The sequence below is a fragment of the Salvelinus fontinalis genome, chromosome 14, assembly GCF_029448725.1.
Source record: "Salvelinus fontinalis isolate EN_2023a chromosome 14, ASM2944872v1, whole genome shotgun sequence".
Lineage (NCBI taxonomy): Eukaryota > Metazoa > Chordata > Actinopteri > Salmoniformes > Salmonidae > Salvelinus > Salvelinus fontinalis.
The window spans coordinates 34626698-34653514 of NC_074678.1; the positions used below are offsets into that span (position 1 = coordinate 34626698).

General features: G+C 43.6%; 1 protein-coding gene across 1 annotated transcript; it reads left to right on the forward strand.

Annotated features, from left to right (window-relative positions):
* The first annotated feature begins 2088 nt into the window (after positions 1-2088).
* LOC129810721 (tetraspanin-1) lies at positions 2089-25731 on the forward strand. Its single transcript, XM_055861511.1, has 7 exons — positions 2089-2162; positions 10740-10946; positions 12009-12083; positions 19538-19636; positions 20359-20502; positions 21035-21118; positions 25085-25731. Exons 1-7 carry the CDS (start codon positions 2106-2108, stop codon positions 25142-25144), a joined length of 726 nt encoding a protein of 241 aa, XP_055717486.1. The 5' UTR covers positions 2089-2105; the 3' UTR covers positions 25145-25731.
* Positions 25732-26817: the final 1086 nt, after the last annotated feature.

Here is a 26817-nt window from a genome sequence, read left to right on the forward strand (position 1 = left end):
TGATCAGCCAGAGTCGCCCGCCTGCCATGATCAGCCAGAGTCGCCCGCCTGCCATGATCAGCCAGAGTCGCCCGCCTGCCATGATCAGCCAGAGTCGCCCGCCTGCCATGATCAGCCAGAGTCGCCCGCCTGCCATGATCAGCCAGAGTCGCCCGCCTGCCATGATCAGCCAGAGTCGCCCGCCTGCCATGATCAGCCAGAGTCGCCCGCCTGCCATGATCAGCCAGAGTCGCCCGCCTGCCATGATCAGCCAGAGTCGCCCGCCTGCCATGATCAGCCAGAGTCGCCCGCCTGCCATGATCAGCCAGAGTCGCCCGCCTGCCATGATCAGCCAGAGTGGTCCGCCAGCCAGGATCAGCTGAATCCGCCATTCAGCCAGGATCTACCAGAGACACCGAAGCGGAGATCGACTATGGTGGAGTGGGGGCCACGTCCTGCACCCGAGCCGCCGCCATATTAAGGCCTACCCCGGATCCTCCCCTAGACTTTGTGTTGGTGCGCCCGGTGTTCGCACCTTAAGGGGGGGGTTATGTCACACCCTGGCCTTAGTTATCTTTGTTTCCTTTATTATGTTTGTTAGGTCAGGGTGTGACATGGGGAAGGTTTGTGTTTGGGTGGTTATATGGTTAAGGGGTTGTTGGGTTTTGTGTTTGTGGTTTTGTGTTGAGTGAGTATGTCTAGGTATGTCTATGGTTTAGTGAGGGTTTCTAGGTATGTCTATGGTTGCCTGAGTGGTTTCTCAATCAGAGACAGGTGTCTTTCATTTGTCTCTGATTGGGAGCCATATTTTTAGGCGGCCATAGGCATCAGGTGTTTGTGGGGTCATTGATTTAGTCATTGTCTTAGTCTGTGTCTAGGTTTGCTTCAGGTTTGCATTTAGTCGGTTTTGGTTTCACGTTCTTGGATTTGTTGTTTTGCTTCGTTAGTTCCTCTCCTAAATAAAGAGAAGATGTATTATTTACACGCTGCGCCTTGGTCCTATCTCTCTCCCATGGACGATCGTGACAGGTTGCTGGTTTGTACACCCTCGCTGACAAGGTATAAATCTGTCGATTTGCTGTTGAGCAAGGACGCCGTACTACTATGGCTGCCCCTGTAAAACAACACATTGATTCAACCAGTTTGTGCCCAGTGGGATACTAATATCTGCACAGTATCTGCACAGTATGGTGATGATTATGCAATATAACCCTATGGTGTACAGGTGACACTGTAGATTCACAGCCTGGAGTAAATGTATGGCTATAAATCTGGACAGTTTGTAATGATAATATTAAACAAAGATTATTTGTTACAACAGAATCGTTTACAGGTGACACTAGACTTGTACCTGTGTGTCCCCTCTCTGTCTCTACTGTGTTTATACCTGCAGGGGTCAGAAAGAGACTGTGACCTGAGACACACACACAGCACTCAGTCCCCGCAGTCTGTTCATCTGTCACCTGGGTGAGAGTCAACTGTACCTGTCCTGGCCACACCCAGTCCACCCTGAGGGCATCAGAGTATTCCTCCTCACTCTGACACAGCAGTACAAGTCAACCTGTACTGGTATACCTGATCACAGACACCATCACTCACCAATCAGAGACTCCATCCACACACACAGTTACCTGTTCTGAACACCTGGCTGTACGACACACCTGGATCCCTTGTTTCTTTCTAAGGGATCCTCCTCTGCAGTACTGAAGAGAACCCTGGTCTGCCGGAGAACAACGCCATCTCTCTGGGACCTAAAAGACACCACACTGGTAGCAGTCATCTCCTGGGTCTAACTCTTTAAGGCACACAGGCAGTCTCTACAACGCAGGTGGGTTTCATATGTTTAGATCACTGTAGAAAGATACAATACTGTGTTGCTGTTGTTGAGCCTGTTAAATCTGTGACTGACTACTTTGGTCTCTCTCTGTTTGTGTTCAACTAGCTTTTCATCACCAGGATGCATTGTTGGCACAATCATTTCACAGCGAGTGATTTTAAATGGCGGGAGAGGGACCAGAATGTATTAATATATGCATTTTAGAAGCTCATTGAGTGTGTGAGTGGGAGAGAGAGGTAGGGAGAAGTAAGCAGCGGCATCATTTATGTTCTCTTTATTACAGATTAAAATGGCATGCTTCACATTCTTCAAATTTATGATGGTCTTGTTCAACTTGCTTATCCTTGTGAGTATGTTTCCCTTTTGATTGCATACATGCACACGGGGGGGGGGGGGGGGGGGGGGGGCAAGCGAGGGGAGAGTAATTGTATTTGTTAATTTATTGCATGAAATCTTTACGAGTCCTGTGTGAATGAAATAACAAACAATGGCTTTTAATGCATAGAAAAGTATTTTCTCTCGCTGTCCCCCACCTCTCCCTCAGCACCATTTAACTCAACAACATATCAACGATGGTACACAAATACCACAAATCACTGAGCGGAAGCTCAAATTATACTCTTAAGTCTCTGTCTCTCTGTCTCTCAGCAGTTCTCATGTCATTAACTTTAAAACTCTCTAATTTTGCTGCCTACGTTTTCCGCCTAGCGTTTATAACTAATGATGTTTGTGAAATGGAGGGGGACTTTGGCGTTGGTAAGCTGAATTTTCATTACACCTTGCTTCTCCCGTTTAAATGATCGTTGAAGTGTAAGTCCTTTTCTACTGGGTTTTCATTAGTGCCTGGGCCAAGTTATTTAATAAACCTACAGCATACAATATGAGACACTGTCTTAATAAAGTCATGTTATGTATGCTTATGTGGATCTGGGAAGAGCAGTTAGATGCAACCTTTTGACAAGGTCATAATGCTCTATCTCAGTGCCTGTTCACACCATTCAAATGATTCCACATTTTGCTGTGGTACAGCCTGAATTTAAAATGGATTATGTTGAGATTTTGTGCAACTGATCTACACACATTACCCCATAACGTCAAAGTAGAATTAATTTGTAGAATTCTTTTACAAATTAATACAAAATGAAAAGATGAAATGTATTGAGTCAAATATTCAACCCCTTTGTTATGGCAAGCCTAAATAAGTTCAGGAGTAAAAACTTGCTTAACAAATTGCATAGTAAATTGCATGGACTCATTCTGTGTTCAATTAAAGTGTTTAAAATGATTTTAGAATGACTACCTCATCTCTGTACCCAACGCATACAATTATCTGTCAGGTCCCTCAATAGAGTAGTGCATTTCAAGCACATATTCAACCACAAATACCAGGGAGATTTTTCAATGCCTCACAAAGAAGGGCACCGATTGGTAGACGCTGAATATCCCTTTGAGCATGGTGAAGTTATTAATTAGGCTTTGGATGGTGTATCAATACACCCAGTCACTACAAAGATACAGACGTACTTCCTAACTCAGTTGCCGGAGAGCAAGGAAATTGCTCAGGGATTTCACCATGAGGCCAATGGTGATTTTAAAACAGTTACATAGTTTAATGGTTGTGATATGAGAAAACTGAGCATGGTTCAACAACATTGTAGTTACTCCACAATATTAACCTAAATGAGAGAATGAAAGAAGGAAGCCTGCACAGAATAGCACAGAATTGAAAAAAATCCAAAACGTGCATCCTGTTTGCAACAAGGCACTTAAGTAATACTGGGGATATGGTGGGGATCCTAATAAAATACAAATACAAAATACAAATACTGCAACAACAAAAAAATCCAAGAAATGTACTTTTTGTCCTGAATAGAAAGCGTTATGTTTGGGGAAAATACAACACATCACATCACTTAGTACCACTCTTCATATTTTCAAGCATGGTGGTGGCTGTACCATCTTATAGGTATGCTTGTCATCGGCTAGGACTAGGGAGTTTTTCAGGATAAAGAAATCAAATACACCTATAAGCACAGGCAAAATCAGGTAAAAAGTTTCCCAACAGACACCTGGGAGAAGAATTCACCTTTCAGCAGGACAATAACCTAAAACACAAGGCCATATCTACATGGGAGTTGCTTACCAAGACAACGTTGAATATTCCTGAGTGGCCTAGTTACAGTTTTGACCTTTATCGGCTTAAAAATCTATGGGAAGTCCTGAAAATGGCTGTCTAGCAATGATCAACAACCAATTTGACAGAGCTTGAATCATTTTTCAATAATAAATGGGCAAATATTGTACAATCCAGGTGTGCAAAGGTCTTAGAGACTTACCCAGAAAGATACACAGCTGTAATCACCGCCAAAGGAGCTTTACAAAGTTTTGACTGAAGGGTGTAAATACTTGTGTAAAATAGATATTGTCTAAAAACATGTTTTCACTGTTGTTATTGGGTATTATGTGTAGATGAGTGAGAAAATAAAAATATTGAATCCATTTTGAATTCAGGCTGTAACACAGCCAGTGATGATTTTAGAATGTCCATCTTGGTGGAGCCAACTCCACTAAATGTTTTGGGGATGCATGCCAGCAAATACACTACACGACACAACACTAAACAATACATTCATTGCACTATAACAGTGGCAAATGGTGCCCACAAACTGTTAGGGCCTACATATAGCTGTCCTACAGCAGAGTTCCAACAGCAGTCCCAACACCTTACCACTGCTACACCTGGCTACACCTGCTACACCTGGCTAGCCTTGTCAGGCAGCGAAACAGTTCATTCAGCCTCATTTACTGCCTTTTAAAAAAACATAGCTGATATGGCTGACTTGCTTAAACGTGGTTTCAACTGACACTTGAGATGTACAAACTATGGAATAAGGGGACGACAAGCGGATATTTTTGATTTAGACAATAATGTGCGAGCTAGGACAGACGTTGTCAATATAACTATTTGTTCAGCACTTTGAAATGTATAGCAACAGAATTCAGAACATGGGCGGTTCTTACAGTGTTCTCTCTGTACACCAAATCAGAACCATAGGATATAAAGAGGCCATATAAGCAGACAATGAAAGCTCTAACAATATTCAATGATTACATTTCTCTAAAACAGGCTATAGGCTACATGTGCACCACCAAGTCAGAACAGTCGGTGAAATTATGAGGAGAAAGGGACCAAATTATTAGGGTGAGGCACATGGGCTACCAACATCTTACTACACAACATACACTTAGTATTACTTTCTTAGCTACAGTATACATATCTCCCTGGCATATTACCTAATTTATGCAGCAGCATACAAGCATTTTTGGACTCATCTTGGTGTGCTGTGCTCACTTGAACAGGAAGATGGCGCGGCGGTCCTTCATGGGCATATATTGTCATCAAACTTTGTCATCAAAGTCTGGCATTCTCTGGATTTATGGTGCTTTCAAGACAACTGGGAACTTGGAAAAAAAACAAGGTTGAATCATGATGACGTCGGTGATCTTCAGGTCGGAGCTCTAGCAAGAAGCCCAAGTTCCCGACAAGTTGGATGACCGTTCAAAACATATTTTCCCAGTCGGAGCTCTAGCAAGAAGCCCAGGTTCCCGACAAGTTGGATAACCGTTCAAAACATATTTTCCCAGTCGGAGCTCGTTTTTTTCAGAGTTCCTAGTTGTTCTGAACTCACTGAAGTCAGATTTCCCAGTTCTGAGTTTCCAGTTGTCTTGAGCTCGGCAGAAGTCATGCAGAAGTCATGATTGGCAGCATGGCCAATGTTGAATGTTTATCCTTTCAAGCTTGGAAAAGAGACCCTTAAACCCAGACTTGGGACCACACACCCACTCCGCTGAATAGTAGGCTAATGATTGCTGTGCAATGCTTGCAGTTAACCACAGATTCCTTCCCAACCACTCATTGTTGAATTTGTGATTTCTAACTTGTTATGTAATATTTTTGTCCAATGGCTGATGAGCACCGATACGTTTTATCTATAATTTCTCTTAATTTTTTATCTTCATATGACATGGATTAAAAAGGATTTGCCAGTAGATTGTTGACTTGATTCATGATGATGACTGTTAGCTTGCTGGCTACGATTTTGAAAGTCCAATCAAAGCTACTGTAGATATAACGTGATTTGAAATCGGTGTATCTATGGCCAACGACCTTGAGCCTTCTTGGATGGACACTTCTAATGTAACTCTATGGCAGCACCCAAGTGGGTTGAATTTTGAGCTCTACCCTTAGATTTGGCGGTGACGTGGTGTCACCATGAGTGACAGAACACTGAGCCAATCACAGCGCATCTAGAGAACATTTTCAACCCCTACGCTCTGTATTTTCCGCTGGCTTCCCCACCACCATAGAAAGCACTGAGCTAGGCCGAAACACCTGCATGTTGTAGCTGCCTAACTCAAGAAAGCAAAAAAGAGACCATGATTGTATGAAGGCTTTATTGACTCAAGTATTATTATAATTATTTTTACATTGTTTGCAAACTGATGTGACACGTATTAATGCCAAAATATCATGGAAAACAGAAGACAAACATGGAACACTTATATACAGCACCAGTCAAAAGTTTGGACACACCTACTCATTCTAGGGTTTTTCTTTATTTTTACTATTTTCTACATTGTAAAAAAGTAGTGAAGACATCAAAACTATAAAATAACACATGGAATCATGTAGTGACCAAAAAAGTGTTAAATAAATCCAAATCTATTTAAAATTTGAGATTCTTCAAAGTAGCCATGCTTTGCCTTGATGACAGCTTTGCACACTCTTGGCATTCTCTCAACCAGCTTCAGCTGGAATGCATTTCCAACAGTATTCATTCATCCATTCGGCCCCCGCCCCCCCCCCTCCCTACAGAGGCATATATGGCTCTGTTCAGAAGTCTCCTATTCAATCCCTCCAGCCCTAATATCTTTCATTTGTCCCTTCCATATTGTACTCACCTATCCCATTTACCCAGTTGACCTCTAGTCCTAACCGGATTTCCATGTGATCTATGACAGGTCTCATGGTGTCTGACAGGGCATCCCAGGCAGGTGGCATTCCATCTACTGCATTAGCCTGCAAAAAAATAAAAGAGAAAGCCAACCACAATTAGATCAGGCAGAGGGAAAACGCTGCCAGACAAGGAGTTAGGGGGAATATGGTTGTCGTATCACATTTACCGAGCAGGGCGTTCATCACTGAGAACAGGTGGAGGAAGAAATAAAAGACAAGATACCCTGAGGAGAGGGGGAAGAGGGGAGGAGAGGAAGACAGGGGGAGATTATTCTCATGTGGAAGACATCAGGGCTGATGGGGAGGATGGTGGCAGGAAGACAGACTGGCAGGCCTAGTTTCATGTGCAGCTGACAGAAAGCAGAAGGTCTCCTGTATATGACTGACATAGCTCTGATTGGAGACGACAGACAATATCAGGTTTCAGATGCTTTCTGTTCTGTGGGGAGGAGAGAAGGAATAGCATAGTCTGACATCCACCCACTCTCTCACTGATCTGACCTACAGAGAAAGAGAGAGCGAGAGAGAGAGCGAGAGAGAGCGCAGATGAGATCCAACGGTAAAGCAAAACATTAGATCTGTCAGACCAGGCGTTTGGTATGTTCAGTATAGTGCCTTCAGAAAGTATTCACACCCCTTGACTATTTCCCACATTTTGTTGTGATACAGTCTGAATTTAAAATGGATTAAATTGAGATTTATTGGCACTGGCCTACACACAATACCCCATAATTTCAAAGTGGAATTATGTTTTTAGAAATGTTTACAAATAAATAAAATTTGAAAATATTAAATGTCTTTAGTCAATAAGTATTCAACCCCTTTGTTATGGCGAGCCTAAATAATGGCAAGCCTAAATTAGTAAAAATGTGCTTAACAAGTCATGTAATAAGTTATATGGACTCACTCTGTGTGCAATAATAGTATTTAACATGATTTTTGAATGACTACCTCATCTCTGTACCCCACACATTCAATTATCTGTAAAATCCCTCTGTCAAGCAGTGAATTTCAAACAGATTCAATCACAAAGACCAGGGAGGTTTTCCAATGTCTCGCATAAAGGAACCCTGTTGGTAGAAGGGTAAAAATAAAACAAGCAGACATTGAATATCTCTTTGAGCATGGGGAAGTTATTAATGACACTTTCAGCAGGACAATAACCTATGAAACCTTTCTGAAGGCACTGTATATGCTTAAAAATAAAATATATTACCCCACATTTCCCGTATAAAGTAAATAATACTTCCATTACGTGAATCAATGTGTGAAGTAGGTATCTACATTTGTAGATAAAATAACGTTTGATTAGAGCGAGACCAGAGATCCCGATTAGACCTAAAGAGCTAGAGTTGGTTCTCCAGCAGTCCTCTGACATCGTCCGGCAGAGCCGAGTAAAAATATAACATTCTCCTCCTGGCCAATCAGAAAATAGATAGATACTTCCTGATGATAGATACCTCCTGACATTACATTATTATCCAGATAGAATTCCATGGTTGACTTCTGCATGTCACACAGAGAGAACAGGTCAAGATGATCACTAAGTGGATCCCTGCCTATTAAGCTGTCTGGTATTGGTAGAGAAAGAAAAAGGGTCATGGGGAAAGCGCAGTGTTTCCTTTAGAAAAGGTAACAAGAGGCCAAGTTCTCTTTGGCTGGTATATAACAGAAGCCTCGGGCTGACAAAATAAATGAATCTTCCTCTCTACCTGACCCCCTCTTAACCTTTTTACTGCAGTGGGGCTAAATCAGGGTCACACAGAGTGGTTCTTGGTAGTCTTAAACAAATCTATTTTGAAACAAAAGTATACACCTCACACATTGTTATGGGCTTAACAAAAGAAGACACCTGTACCATGTCAGATATATTGTGCTGTTTGTTTTTAGCATTAATAATATTCATTAATTTCCTAGACAAAGAACACTGACATTTTGACAATGTATATAAACGCAACATAAAAATACAGAAAAATATAAACGCAACATGAGCTGAAATAAAATATTCCAGAAATGTTCCATATGCACAAAAAGCTTATTTCTCTCAAATGTTGTGCACAAATGTGTTTACATCCCTGTTAGTGAGCATTTCTGTCAATATAATCCATCCACCTGACAGGTGTGGCATATCAAGAAGCTGATTAAACAACATGATCATTACACAGGTGCACCTTGTGCTTGGGACCAAAAAGCCACTCTAAAAAGTGCAGTTTTGTCACACAATGCCATAAATGTCTCAAGTTTTGAGGGAGCTTGCAATTGGCATGCTGACTGCAGGAATGTCCACCAGAGCTGTTGCCAGAGATTTGAATGTTAATTGCTCTACCATAAGCCACCTCCAATGTTGTTTTAGAGAATTTGGCAGTACATCTAACCGGCCTCACAACCGCAGACCATGTGTAACGACGCCAACCCAGGATCTCTACATCTGACTTCTTCACCTGCGGGATCATCTGAGACCAGCCACCCAGAAAGCTGATGAAACTGAGGAGTATTTCTGTCTGTAATAAAGCCCCTTTGTGAGGAAAAAATAATTCTGATTGGCTGGTCCTGGCTCCCAAGTGGGTGGGCCTGGCTGAATTGTAACTCAGTAAAATTGTTGAAATTGTTGCATGTTGCGTTTATATTTTTGTTCAGTATAAATCCCAGAAGACTGAAATATAACAAAACTGTTTGACATAGAAGCACTGGATGTTCGTCATTATTTAAAAAAATATATATATCTTTATTAATTATGAAATTATGAAAAATATTAATAACATTCCACCCATGAGGCCAAAGGGGGTGCTTTTGGTCATTGACACCTGAAAGAGCTACACAGCAGATGATGTAGTGGTGTCGTACAAAGGCAGGATAGGGTAGTGACACAACACATGTATTACCTCATGAAAGAGCTGTTGACCCAGCAGATAAAACTGCTAAATCAAGTGGCTGTTTTAGTTCAGCAACAATGTCTGGGTTCTCTAATAAAAGTACATGTGAAATTCAGTTCAGTCCCAAAACAAGGCAAGAAATCCCCCCAAAAACGCTACAAAATACAGAAATACCCTAGCAATAGCCTTCCAAACTTTGGTCTGCAGAGAAACCTTCTCTCGACAATCGATACAATATCCTTTAAACAAGTCTTTAAGAGTGTTATCACTTGTATAGAGTGAGAAAACTAGGCTTCTAAACTAGTTAGGTAACTAGTTTCCTAATTACCAAACTTTTCTGACCACAACATGTAGTCAAGATGGCTTCCCTCTTCCTGACACACCCACTTCCTATTTCATTCAAACTAGGAAGTAGCTATGGGTTTTATTTTTATTTTGTATTTTTTTTTATTTAACCTTTTTTTTAAACTAAGTAGCTATGGGTGTGGATGTGGAGTGACCAGGGAAGAGCACACAGCCTATACACATCTCAAGGAACCATGGAACCTTGTGGGTTGCAAGTGTCTTTGTGTGTATTGACCTATGTGTATCCCGTGTGTGTGTGTGTGTGTGTGTGTGTGTGTGTGTGTGTGTGTGTGTGTGTGTGTGTGTGTGTGTGTGTGTGTGTGTGTGTGTGTGTGTGTGTGTGTGTGTGTGTGTGTGTGTGTGTGTGTGTGTGTGTTGGTGTGTGTGTGTGTATCCTGTGTGTGTGTATGTGTGTATCCTGTGTGTGTGTGTGTGTGTATGTATCCTGTGTGTGTGTATGTGTGTATCCTGTGTGTGTGTGTCCTATGTGTGTGTGTATCCTGTCTGTGTATCCTATGTGTGTGTGTATGTATGTGCGTGTCCTGTGTGTGTATCCTGTGTGTGTGTATATGTGTGTATCCTGTGTGTGTGTGTGTGTGTGTGTGTGTGTGTGTGTGTGTGTGTGTGTGTGTGTGTGTGTGTGTGTGTGTGTGTGTGTGTGTGTGTGTGTGTGTGTGTGTGTTTCCAGCTGGGGGGTCTGACCCTGATGGGCGTGGGGATTTGGGTGAGTGTGGATAAGGGTTTGTTCCTACAGGTGCTGAGTCCCTTCTCCACCCTCGACACGCAGTTTGTCAATGTGGGCTTCTTCTGCATCGCTATTGGAGGAGTGCTGGTTCTACTGGGTGTCCTGGGCTGCTGTGGAGCCCACAAGGGGAGCAAGTGTCTGCTGATACTGGTAGGTACAGTCCAGAGTACAGGCCCACTGTTGAACACAGCCAATTAACTTACACTAACTGCTATGCTGAACACAGCCAAATAACTTACACTACCTGCTATGTTGAACACAGCTAATTAACTTACTCTAACTGCTATGCTGAACACAGCTAATTAACTTACACTAACTGCTATGCTGAACACAGCTAATTAACTTACACTAACTGCTATGCTGAACACAGCCAAATAACTTACACTACCTGCTATGCTGAACACAGCTAATTAACTTACACTAACTGCTATACTCACAATTGTGATCTAACTCAACATAACTACAAAACCACAAGGTACATTATTAACTATGTCTGCAGTATATCATTCATGACCGTATTATAGACCTTACATACCCACTTCTCCACACCCCCAATGAATCTATCTACACAGTTCACAAAACAAGCTACCATATCCATGAAGGACTATCTTTCTCCAGTGTAGTCCTGAAGAGGGTGTGTTAATGTTCATTAACAATGTGGCTAACTACCCCCAGAGTCCATTTCATTGATAATGAGTAGCACAGCTAGAACATTTTCCCCATAAGCACCATCACATACATTACTCAGACTGATAGATTCTAACGGATAGTAGTCCATATAGGATACATTACTGTTTACAGCTCTCAGCCAGGAGAAGATGCTTATCGGTTGTTTCAGCGTTCACATTAAACCACTTCCCTGTTCCCCTTTGTCTAATCAACGGTTAGCTGTCCTTTATCGAAGGGCCTTTACAATAACATGACAGGACAAAGGCTGATTACAAAGCCCAGAGGAGTGTAGGAGGTTGGATAGGGGTTGTTTAGTTGTTGTAGTTGTGTGTTGTGTGTTGTGTTGTGGTATGGTGTGGTGGTTGGTTTGTGAACTTGTGGTTGTGTTATAGCTGTGTTGTTTTGTGACCTTGTGGTTGTGTTATGGTGTGTTATGGTTGCGTTCTGGTTATTTTGTGAACTTGTGGTTGTGTTGTGGTTGAGGTTGCAGTCAGCTCCTCTAATCTAAAGCCAAGTCCTTTTTCTTTGTCTTGTTCTACTAAGTTTTTCTCCATCATCCTGATAATTTTCATCGCTGAAGTGGCAGCCGGAACGGTGGCCCTCGCCTACTCTTCGTTTGTAAGTCTCCCTCTCTCTCTCCACCTCTGACTTGAACCTCCCTCCCTCTCTCTTTCTCTCTCTCTTTGTATCATCTCTCCTTATGTCTCTCTCTCCCTCCCCCCTCCTCCCTCTCTTGCTCCAGCTTTCACTCCCATTCTCGATTTTTATCTCCATGTAAATTTTCCTTCATAGCCCGGCCATCATTGAATTACTGGGCTTTATGTCCACTTCAGTACATTTGGCCCTTTAATGACTCCCAGATTGCCTGGGGCTTTGTGCGACGCCTCTCACTTTGAGCAATTTATTACTCTGGAATATTGAAGTTAAAGCATTTTATATGCAAAACAGACTATTTACATATATAGGTCTCGCTCCTGCTCTTTCTCCAGTCCTGTTCAGTAAAATACTAGCGGGACACCCTGTCCTTTCGGACGGTAAATCATTGGAAATGAATAATTTTATTTAACGAAATTCTCTCCTCCTGCAAATCAAAAATGCGTTTATCTGTTCTGCATTTTGGTCTCTGGATATACCAATATTCTCAAATCCGGAGCATTTAAAAAACTCCCATCGGATCCTGTGGGATCAAGGCACTTGCCTTCTCTTTCAAATTCAATGTTGGCCCCATGTTGTCTATATATATTTAAAAAACAGTATAGGAATGCTCCAGACATAGATTTATTCAAGAAATGCGTTGTTTCATCCAACATGTCCAAGCAGGAATGCAAAATAAAGATATTTTGATGCAAAGCACGTAAATCAGTGATTGGAGTGAATTTTGGGTTGACAATTAGGCTGTTGTTGCGATAATTGTATTGTCAAAATAGGGTTCCAGAATTTCTGTTTATTTTGTTCAATAGAGATACATATACTGTAGGCGAATTCACTTGGGGCTAATCACTGAGGAAGGGGAAACTCGAAAACAAACCCACAACAGTAGCCTACTTATTTTTCCAGACAATTCGGTCTCATAGATTAGACGTAACACAGTACAGCCAGCTTCGTGCAAATGCGTTTTTCTCTTCCTCGCCTTCTCTTCATCTAGTCTACTCGGGGGGCACAGAGAGAAACAGGGGTAGCAGGGAAAACACCTTGATGCAGGAATCAGGATGTTACCGTTTGATCAAATCATGGTTTTAGCTGCTCCAAAAATAGAATGTTTTGAGTTTGCTAACCTTTTGCCTATCCCTAACCTTAACCACACTAATAACCTTTTGCCTATCCCTAACCTTAACCACATTGCTAACCTTTTGCCTAACCCTAACCGTAACCACACTGCTAACCTTTTGCCTAACCCTAACCTTAACCACACTGCTAACCTTTTGCCTAACCCTAACCTTAACCACACTGCTAACCTTTTGCCTAACCCTAACCTTAACCACACTGCTAACCTTTTGCCTAACCCTAACCTTAACCACACTGCTAACCTTTTGCCTAACCCTAACCTCAACCACACTGCCAACCTTTTGCCTAACCCTAACCTCAACCACACTGCCAACCTTTTGCCTAACCCTAACCTCAACCACACTGCTAACCTTTTGCCTAACCCTAACCTCAACCACACTGCTAACCTTTTGCCTAACCCTAACCACACTGCCAACCTTTTGCCTAACCCTAACCACACTGCTAACCTTTTGCCTAAACCTAACCTCAACCACACTCCTAACCTTCTGCCTAACCCTAACCTCAACCACACTGCTAGCCTTTTGCCTAACTCTAACCTCAACCACACTGCTAAACTTTTGCCTAACCCTAACCTTAACCACACTGCTAACCTTTTGCCTAACCCTAACCTTAACCACACTACTAACCTTTTGCCTAACCCTAACCACACTGCTAACCTTTTGCCTAACCCTAACCTTAACCACACTGCTAACCTTTTGCCTAACCTCAACCACACTGCTAACCTTTTGCCTAACCCTAACCTCAACCACACTGCTAACCTTTTGCCTAACCCTAACCTCAACCACACTGCTAACCTTTTGCCTAACCCTAACCTTAACCACACTACTAACCTTTTGCCTAACCCTAACCACACTGCTAACCTTTTGCCTAACCCTAACCTTAACCACACTGCTAACCTTTTGCCTAACCTCAACCACACTGCTAACCTTTTGCCTAACCCTAACCTCAACCACACTGCTAACCTTTTGCCTAACCCTAACCTCAACCACACTGCTAACCTTTTGCCTAACTCTAACCTCAACCACACTGCTAACCTTTTGCCTAACCCTAACCACACTGCTAACCTTTTGCCTAACCCTAACCTCAACCACACTGCTAACCTTTTGCATAACCCTAACCTAAACCACACTGCTAACCTTTTGCCTAACCCTAACCACACTGCTAACCTTTTGCCTAACCCTAACCTCAACCACACTGCTAACCTTTTGCATAACCCTAACCTAAACCACACTGCTAACCTTTTGCCTAACCCTAACCACACTGCTAACCTTTTGCCTAACCCTAACCACACTGCTAACCTTTTGCCTAACCCTAACCACACTGCTAACCTTTTGCCTAACCCTAACCTCAACCACACTGCTAACCTTTTGCCTAACCCTAACCTCAACCACACTGCTAACCTTTTGCCTAACCCTAACCTTAACCACACTGCTAACCTTTTGCCTAACCTTAACCACACTGCTAACCTTTTGCCTAACCCTAACCTCAACCACACTGCCAACCTTTTGCCTAACCCTAACCACACTGCTAACCTTTTGCCTAACCTCAACCACACTGCTAACCTTTTGCCTAACCCTAACCACACTGCTAAACTTTTGCCTAACCCTAACCTTAACCACACTGCTAACCTTTTGCATAACCCTAACCTTAACCACACTGCTAACCTTTTGCCTAACCCTAACCTCAACCACACTGCTAACCTTTTGCCTAACTCTAACCTCAACCACACTGCTAACCTTTTGCCTAACCCTAACCTCAACCACACTGCCAACCTTTTGCCTAACCCTAACCTCAACCACACTGCTAACCTTTTGCCTAACCCTAACCTCAACCACACTGCTAACCTTTTGCCTAACCCTAACCTCAACCACACTGCTAACCTTTTGCCTAACCCTAACCCTAACCACACTGCTGACCTTTTGCCTAACCCTAACCTTAAATTTGGACCAAAAAAACAAACATTAAACAATACGTTTTGACTTTGTGACTGAGGTAACTAGTGACAACTTCTGCATCTTGACATGATTGTGTGTGTGTGTGTGTGTGTGTGTGTGTGTGTGTGTGTGTGTGTGTGTGTGTGTGTGTGTGTGTGTGTGTGTGTGTGTGTGTGTGTGTGTGTGTGTGTGTGTATTTTTGTGCGTATTTTTGTGCGTCTGTGTATGTTGGTGGGTCTTTGTCGAGGGCCAGAAGAGATCCTAGGCGTGTATTATAGATTCTCATTGTTACTTAATTAGATATGCTTATAGTGAATCTATTGTGCTGTTTTTTAGCATTAATCCTATTAATTCATTACCTAGACAAAGCACATTGCCATTTCGATAATGTATTTGGCAGTCTCCGAGCATCTGCCCATCCCCGGCTTTTGATGACACAGTATCATTGCAATAATTAATATGGATTGGGTAGTAATATACATAGCCATCCATGAACATAATAACTCTCCGAAATATACCCCTGAAACAATGAAATGGGCAATACATATAGGGTGTTGATCTATTTCCTACTACTATATCTACCACATAAATCTCCCTTTCCCCATCGGGCCTACGCCCTAATCTAACCGAAAAGCCATGACCTGATGGAATCTGAATAACTCTGATTTAATAACCAATTTTAGAGAGCGTTATACAAGCATTATATGACTGCTTTATAGTTCTAAAAGACATTCAGAGGAGAAACGTGACGCTTATATGATGGAAAAATGGAAAAGAACATTGCAAGTTACTACAGGGCCTTAATAACAGATCGATTATAACAGAGAGGTGGTTGTTCCTGTCGGTAAGAGCTACTCTGCTATAGAGCTTCCTCTGTTTGTTACAATTAAATCATGTCAGATAATTAACACTTTTTCATGATTTATATTTAAAGAGATATTATATATAAACAGTATATACAGTTGAAGTCAGAAGTTTACATACACCTTAGCCAAATACATTTAAACTCAGTTTTTCACAATTCCTGACATTTAATCCTCGTAAAAATTCTCTGTCTTAGGTCAGTTAGGATCACCACTTTATTTTAAGAATGTGAAATGTCAGAACTTTCATCACATTCCCAGTGGGTCAGAAGTTTACATACACTCAAGTAGTATTTGGTAGCATTGTCTTTCAATTGTTTAACTTGAGTCAAACGTTTTGGGTAGCCTTCCATAAGCTTCCCACAATAAGCTGGGTGAATTTTGGCCCACTCCTGACAGCTGGTGTAACTGAGTCAGGTTTGTAGGCCTCCTTGATCGCACATGCTTTTTCAGTGCTGCCCACAACTTTTCTGTAGGATGAGGTCAGGGCTTTGTGATGGCCACTCCAATACCTTGACTTTGTTGTCCTTAAGCCATTTTGCCACAACTTTGGAAGTATGCTTGGGGTCATTGTCCATTTGGAAGACCCATTTGCGACCAAGCTTTAACTTTCTAACTGATGTCTTGAGATATTGCTTCAATATATCCACATAATTTTTCTTCCTCATGATGCCATCTAGTTTGTGACGTGTACCAGACCCTCCTGCAGCAAATCACCCCCACAACATGATGCTGCCACCCCCGTGCTTCACGGTTGGGATGGTGTTCTTCGGCTTGCAAGCATCCCCCTTTTTCCTCCAAACATAACGATGGTCATTATGGGCAAACAGTTCTATTTTTGTTTCATCACACCAGAGGACATTTCTTCAAAAAGTACAATCTTTGTCCCCATGTGCAGTTGCAAACCATAGTCTGGCTTTTTATGGCGGTTTTGGAGCAGTGGCTTCTTCCTTGCTGAGCGGCTTTTCAGGTTATGTCGATATAGGACTAGTTTTACTGTGGATATAGATACTTTTGTACCTGTTTCCTCCAGCATCTTCACAAGGTCCTTTGCTGTTGTTCTGGGATTGATTGTACTTTTTGCACCAAAGTACATTCATCTCTAGGAGACAGAACGCGTCTCCTTCCTGAGAGGTATGACGGCTGCGAGGTCCCATGGTGTTTATACTTGCATACTATTGTTTGTACAGATGAACGTGGTACCTTCAGGTGTTTGTAAATTGCTCCCAAGGATGAACAGGACTTGTGGAGGTCTACAACTGTTTTTCTGAGGTCTTCTTTTGATTTTCCCATGATGCCAAGCAAAGAGGCACTGAGTTTGAAGGTAGTGCTTGAAATACATCCACAGGTACACCTCCAATTGACTCAAATTATGTCAATTAGCCTATCAGAAGCTTCTAAAGCCATGATGACATTTTCTGGAATTTTCCAAGCTGTTTAATGGCACAGTCAACTGTAATGTTAACTTCTGACCCACTGGAATTGTGATACAGTGAATTCTAATTAAAATAATCTGTCTGTAAACAAATGTTGGAAAAATTACTTGTGTCATGCACAAAGTAGATGTCCTAACCGACTTGCCAAAACTATAGTTTGTTAACAAGAAATTTGTGGAGTGGTTGAAAAACGAGTTTTATTGACTCCAACCTAAGTGTATGTAAACTTCCGACTTCAACTGTATATATACAGTACCAGTCAAAACACCTACTCATTCAAGGTATTTTTTTTTTTTTACTATTTTCTACATTGTAAAATAATAGTGAAGACATCAAAACTATGAAATAACATGTGGAATCATGTAGTAACCAAAAAAGTGTTAAAAAAGTGTTAAACAAATCAAAATATATTTTAGATTTTAGATTCTGGCTTCCACAATCACCCGACCTCCACCCAATTGTGATGGTTTGGGATGAGTTGGACCACAGGGTGAAGGAAAAGCAGCCAACAAGTGCTCAGCATATGTGGGAACTCCTTCAAGACTGTTGGAAAAGCATTGCAGGTGAAGCTGGTTGAGAGAATGACAAGAGTGTGCAAAGCTGTCATCAAGACAAAGGGTGGCTACTTTGAAGAATCTAAAATCTAAAATATATATTGATTTGTTTAACGCTTTTTTTTGGTTACTACTTCATTACACATGTGTTATTTCATAGTTTTGATGACTTCGATATTATTCTACAATGTAGAAGATTGATCAATAACATTAGGCATATGGCCTAATATCCTCCACAACTCTCCTCTCCTTGCACAGTTTAGTTGATACAGTTGGTACGTTATCCGCTCCTGGCTCAGAGCCCAGTGTGTTGGTTGTTTAGGCATTTTTCCTGTCCACAGTGTATGTGTGTGCGTGTGTGTATGTGTTCATGTGAGTGTTTGTGAGGGAATGCAGTGTAGCGAGGGGCACGCAGGGCAGGCAACCAGGCAGGCAGAGTGACAGTGATGAATTAGCTAGCTGGTAAGAACCCCTCTGATCTGAGCCCCTCTTCCCGCTTCTTGGGGGGCACTTTTAATTGTAGCATGTCTCCACGTCCCCTCAGGCTACTCTCTCCCTGCTCCCTGAACACACACACACACACACTCGCTCCCCTGAGTCTTTGTGTGACTGTACGCCAAGGGCTTATTAATCAAAATGGAAAAAACGGGGACACACTGAGTGGAAGGGAGGTAGGGAGGTAAAGAGAGGGAAGGAGGTAGAGAGTGGGAGGGGAGAGAGAGGGAGGTAGAGAGAGAAGGGGGGAGAGAGAGGGAGAGAGAGGGAGGGGGGTAGAGAGAGGGAGGGAGGTAGGTAGGTAGGGAGGGAGGGAGGTAGAGAGTGGGAGGGGAGAGAAGGGGGAGAGAGGGAGGGGGAGGTAGAGGGAGGTAGAGAGTGGGAGGGGGAGAGAGAGGGAGGTAGAGAGAGAAGGGGGGGAGAGGGAGAGGGAGGGAGAGGGAGGGTGGTGAATATAGGAATATGTCATATAGGAATTGACTCTCTACAATAACAGGAGCTCTGGCATGAACATATTCCTTTGTATTATATAGATATGTTTTCTCTGTATGAAATAAATATGGTATGAAACACAATGGGAGAAAGTGTCCTGATCGAACAAACAGCAGCATCAATATATATGTAAATGTGACCACTTACAATCACAAAGGAGAAAATGGAGGAAAATGTCCCAGTCATCTTCTCAGGGACAGGCTATGGGTTTTATTTCCCAGGTGCTTTGTTTGGTTCAGATAGACATTTATTTCATTATTGATGCATAGCTGACTGCCTGAGCTGTACACTCTGTAAAAACAGACTATATGTTGTAGGTATGTTCAGTGACCTTGTGTGTGTGTGTGTGTGTGTGTGTGTGTGTGTGTGTGTGTGTGTGTGTGTGTGTGTGTGTGTGTGTGTGTGTGTGTGTGTGTGTGTGTGTGTGTGTGTGTGTGTGTGTGTGTGTGTGTGTGTGTGTGTGTGTGTGTGTGTGTGTGTGTGTGTGTGTGTGTGTGTGTGTGTGGTCTCCAGGCCGAGGGGATTCTTAAAGCATGGGCCACCCTTGTCTTGAAGAACCAGTATGGCAGCTATCCGGTGGTTACCAAGATCTGGAACAGCACTATGACTGAGGTATGGCTACCTCAAGTTACCAATATTTCTCCGCTATCCAGGAGCAAGACAGGTGCCGTTTTTCACAGACAATGATGAGCCTGAACCATCCAAGTCCGTGGCTAGCCCTCCTGAGAACTGACTAACCCTATCTGCGATATTTAATCCCATACGGTATGGCCCATAACTATTGAGTTTGTCATGCTCTATCTATCACATGTCAATCACATTCTACGCTGTAAGAGTTTAGAATGGTAATAACATGGCCTTGACTCTTTGTATTGTATAGCTTTTGCATTGTGCCTTACTGTGTTTTCAGTTGCACACAATTCTACATTTCTGCCATTGCTCAGCTCTCCTTATTATGCTTGATACATTCAAAGACCTTGACTTGTGAACCTCTCTCTCTCTGCTAAAAGCATGTCAATACATCATGTACCTCTCTGGGACCATGGCCACCATCTTTAAGTAGCCTACAGGCTAGAAAGTACAGAGGAATACAAATCAATAACCTAAGTAGAATGCCAAAGAAAAGCTGTTCCTTACATAACCGTCCATGTTGTGTTGCTTTTTATTGAATGGTAAATCAATAACTAAATGAAATGCCTTTATTTTGGTGAACACTTGCCAGTGTGCTCGTCCATCCTCCAACACATTGTTGTTAGCATGTCACTCAAGTGTTACAAGGGAAAGCTGAGAGAATGCTACAACACATTTCTCTCTTTCTCTCCGTGTCCCTGAAGCTGAATTGCTGTGGCTTCACCAACTACACAGACTTTACTGACTCGTACTACTTCGAGCAGAGTGAGGGCAGCTACCCACCCAGCTGCTGCCAGCTAGACACTGCCCCCTGCAGCCAGCAGCAGGCATGGCACAGTGCTGTTCAGGTGAGACCACGGCTGCAAATGGCTCACTATTCTGAATGATCAAAGTTCTATGTATAATGAGCAGTGCATGACTCTTATGGTAACATTAGTTCATTGGGCTTTCTCCATTCTGATGGTTTTAAACTCAACCAAACAAGGACAAAACTGACAAAGAAGTAGTCCAATTTGTAGAACTTTCTTTTATTTATTTAGCACTGTTTTCAAAATATTATTATAAACGGTATCATCTCTGGTCAAAAGTAGTGCACTATATAGAAAATAGGGTGTCATTTGGGACACATCCATAGACTGGGTGAGACACCCACAGAGTGACACTGTTTCCCACAGGAACAACCATAAGTCTCCTTGTTTACGCTCAAATGTATCATAAACTAAACATATTCAACAACCTTCACTTGATCTAGAGAAAAACACGTGCAAATGTGTAACTAGTCTGATCCAATGCCTTAATGACCTTGTGTTTTAAAACTAACTTAGACGTGTACAACAATTGTCCTATTAATAATTCATGTTCTGTACACGTTCCTCTCAGGGCTGTTTTGCACAGCTGTTGGAGGCCCTTCAGAAGCATGCCAACATCGTAGGTGGAATAGCCGTAGGCATCGGAGGGCTAGAGGTAAAATCAACAGGTCATAAATGATCCCGTGTGGCTCAGTTGGTAGAGCGGGGCACTTCTGACGCGTGGGTTCAATTCCCGCGGGGGGACCAGTATGAAAATTGTATACTCTAAGTTGCTCTGGATAAGAATGTCTGTAAAAAAATGTGTCTGTGCATTGTTCAGTGCAGGAGTATAACCGTGTACCATGTCTATCAACCTCTTGTCGCAGGATGAGTGAAAGCCATTGACTTGCATGTATTGAACATCCAGTGGAGATGTTTTATGGCTTTGAGGAATCTGATCTACAATCTGATCATAATGTTATAAAGTGACTCACGCATATTCACAAGCAGTCAGGAAGAGATGATAGGGTAGGTGCATATAGGAACCGTACAGACCAGGGCTAGGGAGTTCTTGCTGTTATGGTCCAGTCATATGTGGTTATGGTCAGGTCATTGTGTCAGGACAAACTCCCGGCCATTATGACAGCTAGTGTTGGATACAGGAGCTGTTACAGTGCCTTCAGAAAATATTCAGACCCCTTGACTTATTCCACATTTGGTTGTTTTACAGCCTGAATTCAAATGTTTATTTTATTATTTTTATTTTGTATAAAAACATAATTCCACTTTGTCACGATCGTGTGGCGAATTAACGGACCAAAATGCAGCTTTTGGAAAATAAGCCATCTTCTTTTATTATAACACGAAGATGAACACGACACAAAAACACTTTAACAAAACAACAAAACGACCGTGAAGCTACAAACGTTGTGCACAAACATACAGGCTACTAACGTTCTTACATAGACAATTACCCACAACCAATGAGAGCCTATGGCTACCCTAAATAAGGCTCCCAATCAGAGACAACCGAAATCAGCTGTCTCTAATTGGGAACTCATTCAGGTAACCATAGACTCTCCTAGATAACTAACCAACATAGACAACACTAGACATATACACTCAACACAAAACCATCTACTACACCCCATAACCCCTTTACCAAATAAACACCCAAAACCAACAAAACATAAACATTACCCATGTCACACCCTGACCTAACTAAAATAATAAAGAAAACAAAGAATAATAAGGCCAGGGCGTGACATAACCCCCCCCCTTGAGGCGCGAACTCCGGGCGCACCATACACAGTCTAGGGGAGGGTCTGGGTGGGCTCCCCTCCACGGTGGCGGCTCCGGCTCTGGTCGTAGTCCCCACGTCACCACAGTACCTAACCACCTCCTAGGCTTCCTCCAAACGACCCCCCTCCACATTAACCCCATTGCATTAAGGGGGAGTTCCGGACTAAGGGACAGCTCCGGACTAAGGACCAGTACCAGGGTAAGGGGCAGTACCAGGGTCAGGGGCAGTACCAGGATAAGGGGCAGTACCAGGATAAGGGGCAGCACCAGGGTAAGGGGCAGCACCAGGGTAAGGGGCAGCACCAGGGTAAGGGGCAGCTCCAGGGTAAGGGGCAGCTCCGGACTGAGGAATGGCAGCTCCGGACTGAGGGACTGCAGCTCCGGACTGAGGGACTGCAGCTCCGGACTGAGGGACGGCCCATGGCTGGCTGACAGATCTGGCTGCTCATGGCTGGCTAACGGATCTGGCTGCTCATGGCTGGCTAACTGATCTGGCTGCTCATGGCTGGCTGACGGATCTGGCTGCTCATGGCTGGCTGACGGATCTGGCTGCTCATGGCTGGCTGACGGATCTGGCTGCTCATGGCTGGCTGACGGATCTGGCTGCTCATGGCTAGCTGACGGATCTGGCTGCTCATGGCTAGCTGACGGATCTGGCTGCTCATGGCTAGCTGACGGATCTGGCTGCTCATGGCTAGCTGACGGATCTGGCTGCTCATGGCTAGCTGACGGATCTGGCTGCTCATGGCTAGCTGACGGATCTGGCTGCTCATGGCTAGCTGACGGATCTGGCTGCTCATGGCTAGCTGACGGATCTGGCTGCTCATGGCTAGCTGACGGATCTGGCTGCTCATGGCTAGCTGACGGATCTGGCTGCTCATGGCTAGCTGACGGATCTGGCTGCTCATGGCTGGCTGACTGATCTGGCTGCTCCTGTCTGGTTGGCGGCTCTGGCAGATCCTGTCTGGTTGGCGGCTCTGGCAGATCCTGTCTGGTTGGCGGCTCTGGCAGATCCTGTCTGACGGACGGCTCTAGCGGCTCCTGTCTGGCTGGCGGCTCTAGCGGCTCCTGTCTGGCGGACGGCTCAGTGGGCTCATGGCAGACGGGCGGCTTTGCAGGCTCATGGCAGACGGGCGGCTTTGCAGGCTCATTGCAGACGGATGGCTCAGATGGCGCTGGGGAGACGGATGGCTCAGATGGCGCTGGGGAGACGGATGGCTCAGATGGCGCTGGGGAGACGAGCAGTTCAGTCAAACCTGTGCAGACGGCAGACTCCTGCCAGCTGAGGCGCACTGTAGGCCTGGTGCGTGGTGCCGGGACTGGTGGCACCGGGCTGGAGACACGCATCTCAGGGCTAGTGCGGGGAGCAGCAACAGGACGCACAGGACTCTGGGGACACACAGGAGGCTTGGTGCGTGGTTTAGACACTGGTGGTAAAGGGCTGGAGACACGCACCATATAGCTAGTGCGTGGAGGAGGCACTGGTGGTACTGGATTGGGGCGGGGAGGTGGCGCCGGAAATACCGGACCGTGCAGGCGTACTGGCTCCCTTGAACGCCGAGCCTGCCCAACCTTACCTGGTTCTATGCTCCCCGTCGCCTGACCAGTGCGGGGAGGTGGAATAACCCGCACCGGCCTATGTAGGCGAACCGGGGACACCATGCGTAAGGCTGGTGCCATGTACGCCGGCCCGAGGAGACGCACTGGTGACCAGATGCGTTGGGCCGGCTTCATGACATACGGCTCAACGCTCAGTCTAGCCCGGCCGATACGTGGAGCTGAAATGTACCGAACCGGGCTATGCACGCGTACAGGAGACACCGTGCGCTCTACTGCGTAACACGGTGTCTGCCCGTACTCCCGCTCTCCACGGTAAGTACAGGGAGTAGGCGCAGGTTTCCTACCTGACTTCGCCACACTCCCTTTAAGGCCTCCCCCAAGAAATTTTTGGGGTGTACTCACGGGTTTCCAGCCTTGTCTCCGTGCTGCCTCCTCATATCGCCTCCTCTCGGCTTTCGCTGCCTCCAGCTCTTCACGAGGGAGGCGATATTCTCCAGGTTGATCCCAAGGTCCATCTCTTTCCAATTCGTCCTCCCAACTCCAGAGATCCTGTGTAGGTAGGTCCTGTTGCCGCCTTCCATGCCGCTTGGTCCTATGGTGGGTAATTCTGTCACGATCGTGTGGCGGATTGACGGACCAAAACGCAGCAGTTGGAAAATAAGCCATCTTCTTTTATTATAACACGAAGATGAACACGACACAAAAACACTTTAACAAAACAACAAAACAACAAAACGACCGTGAAGCTACAAACGTTGTGCACAAACATACAGGCTACTAACGTTCTTACATAGACAATTACCCACAACCAATGAGAGCCTATGGCTACCCTAAATAAGGCTCCCAATCAGAGACAACCGAAATCAGCTGTCTCTAATTGGGAACTCATTCAGGTAACCATAGACTCTCCTAGATAACTAACCAACATAGACAACACTAGACATATACACTCAACACAAAACCATCTACTACACCCCATAACCCCTTTACCAAATAAACACCCAAAACCAACAAAACATAAACATTACCCATGTCACACCCTGACCTAACTAAAATAATAAAGAAAACAAAGAATAATAAGGCCAGGGCGTGACACACTTTGACATTATGGGGTATTGTGTGTAGGCCAGTGACACAAAGTCTACATTTAATCCATTTTAAATTCAGGCTGTTTACACAACAAAATGTGGATGCTTTCTGAAGGCCCTGTACATGTAATCAAAGCCATATTATTGTAGTTATGATCTAGATCATCCTAACACAAGTTTCTCTCTCCTAGGTGGCAGCGATGCTGGTGTCCATGTATCTGTACTGTTATCTGGACAACAATGTCAGCTGAGACTTTGTATTGTACAGACAATATGTTGTTATGTACTGTGAAAGGTTAATAATAGTGATTGTAGTGCCATCAAATCTGATCGGTTGCCTTGATGTTATTATCTACAAATGTATATCAGTTATCCATTATTTCACATTTACTAATCAAAAGAGATATCTTTTTAATTAATAGCACACAAAAGCCAAAACATAGTACTGTAATTGTGTGTAATGTTATTTTAGATATTGTCACATTTATCTACTGTAAATACACTTTATATTTACAATAAATTTCAGCTACCAACATGTCTGGATGTTTTACAACAAAATCACACATTTGAAGTTCCTACATCCACTAAGTGTTCAAAACATCAACGACATCTTCCTAATATTGAGTTGTACCCCGACCCTTTTTGCCCTCAGAACAGCCTGAATTTGTCGGGGCATGGACTCTACAAGGTGTTGAAAGCGTTCCACAGGGATGCTGGCCCATGTTGACTCTAATGCTTCCCACAGTTGTGTCAAGTTGGCTGGATGTCCTTTGGGTAGTGGACCATACTTGATGAGCACGGGAAACTGTTGAGCATGAAAAACCCAGCAGCGTTGCAGTTCTTGACACAAACCGGTGGGCCTGGCATCTAATCATACCCCGTTGAAAGGCACTTAAATATTTTGTCTTGCCCATTCACCATCTGAATGGCACACATACAATCCATGTCTCAATTGTCTCAAGGCTTGAGAATCCTTATTTAACCTGTCTCCTCACCGTCAGTCTATGTCATGGAAAGAGCAGGTGTCTTTAATGTTTTTCTACTCTCAGTGTATACTGTAATATGAATTTTAGATCATTCAAACCCAGATATATTACATGAGCAACAACACACTGCATTGTACAGTGTGTCACATAATAGTACTGTGTGTTCTGCCCATGAATGAGGCAGTTCTTTGGCCGTCATTGAAAATAAGAAATTGTTCTTTACTGACTTGCCTAGTTAAGTAAAGATGAATGGAATACTGTACATGTTTTGTCTTTGTTCTATTACCACACTGTCCACAGACGTTACAGTAAATATTGACCAATCGGGGGCCTCTGAAACATAGCAAGGAGGAATGGAGAGAGAGCGTGAAATAGTGTATTGTTCAAGCCTCGTATACCATGCCTCTGGCTATTACACCTGAATTAGTGGAATCATCATCTTAAATCCCTGTTCAAACCCTGAACGCCAAGCAAATGTTGTTGTTCCCCTTTGACGGTCTGTTTAAGTGACCCTGGTATTCTCATTGCTCAGTGAGAGAGGGGTGGGGGCAAGACCATATACCATTCTAGCCAATTAGACCTCAGAAGTATTTAGAGATAAATCTCTCATAATTTCTGACCAACTGTGCTCATCTCAATCGCTCCCATGTATAACGATAACCCTCACACACCAACCCCCTCTCTCTCTCAACAAGAACCTTCATACACCAACCCTGTCTTCTCCTCTCGTTCTAGAGAGGACTACAATCCCAGCGATCGATCAATATTTCATCTATATCTCCAACGCCGAGGGGCTTAGAGAGAGTACTGCTCCTCTCAATGTTCAATAAGTCAAAATGACATTAACCTAGGCTCTGATAAGAGCAGTGGATCCTGACGGACAGGCCAAATGAACAGGTTTAGCATTAGCGTTAACAATAAAACACAATCAAAACCTC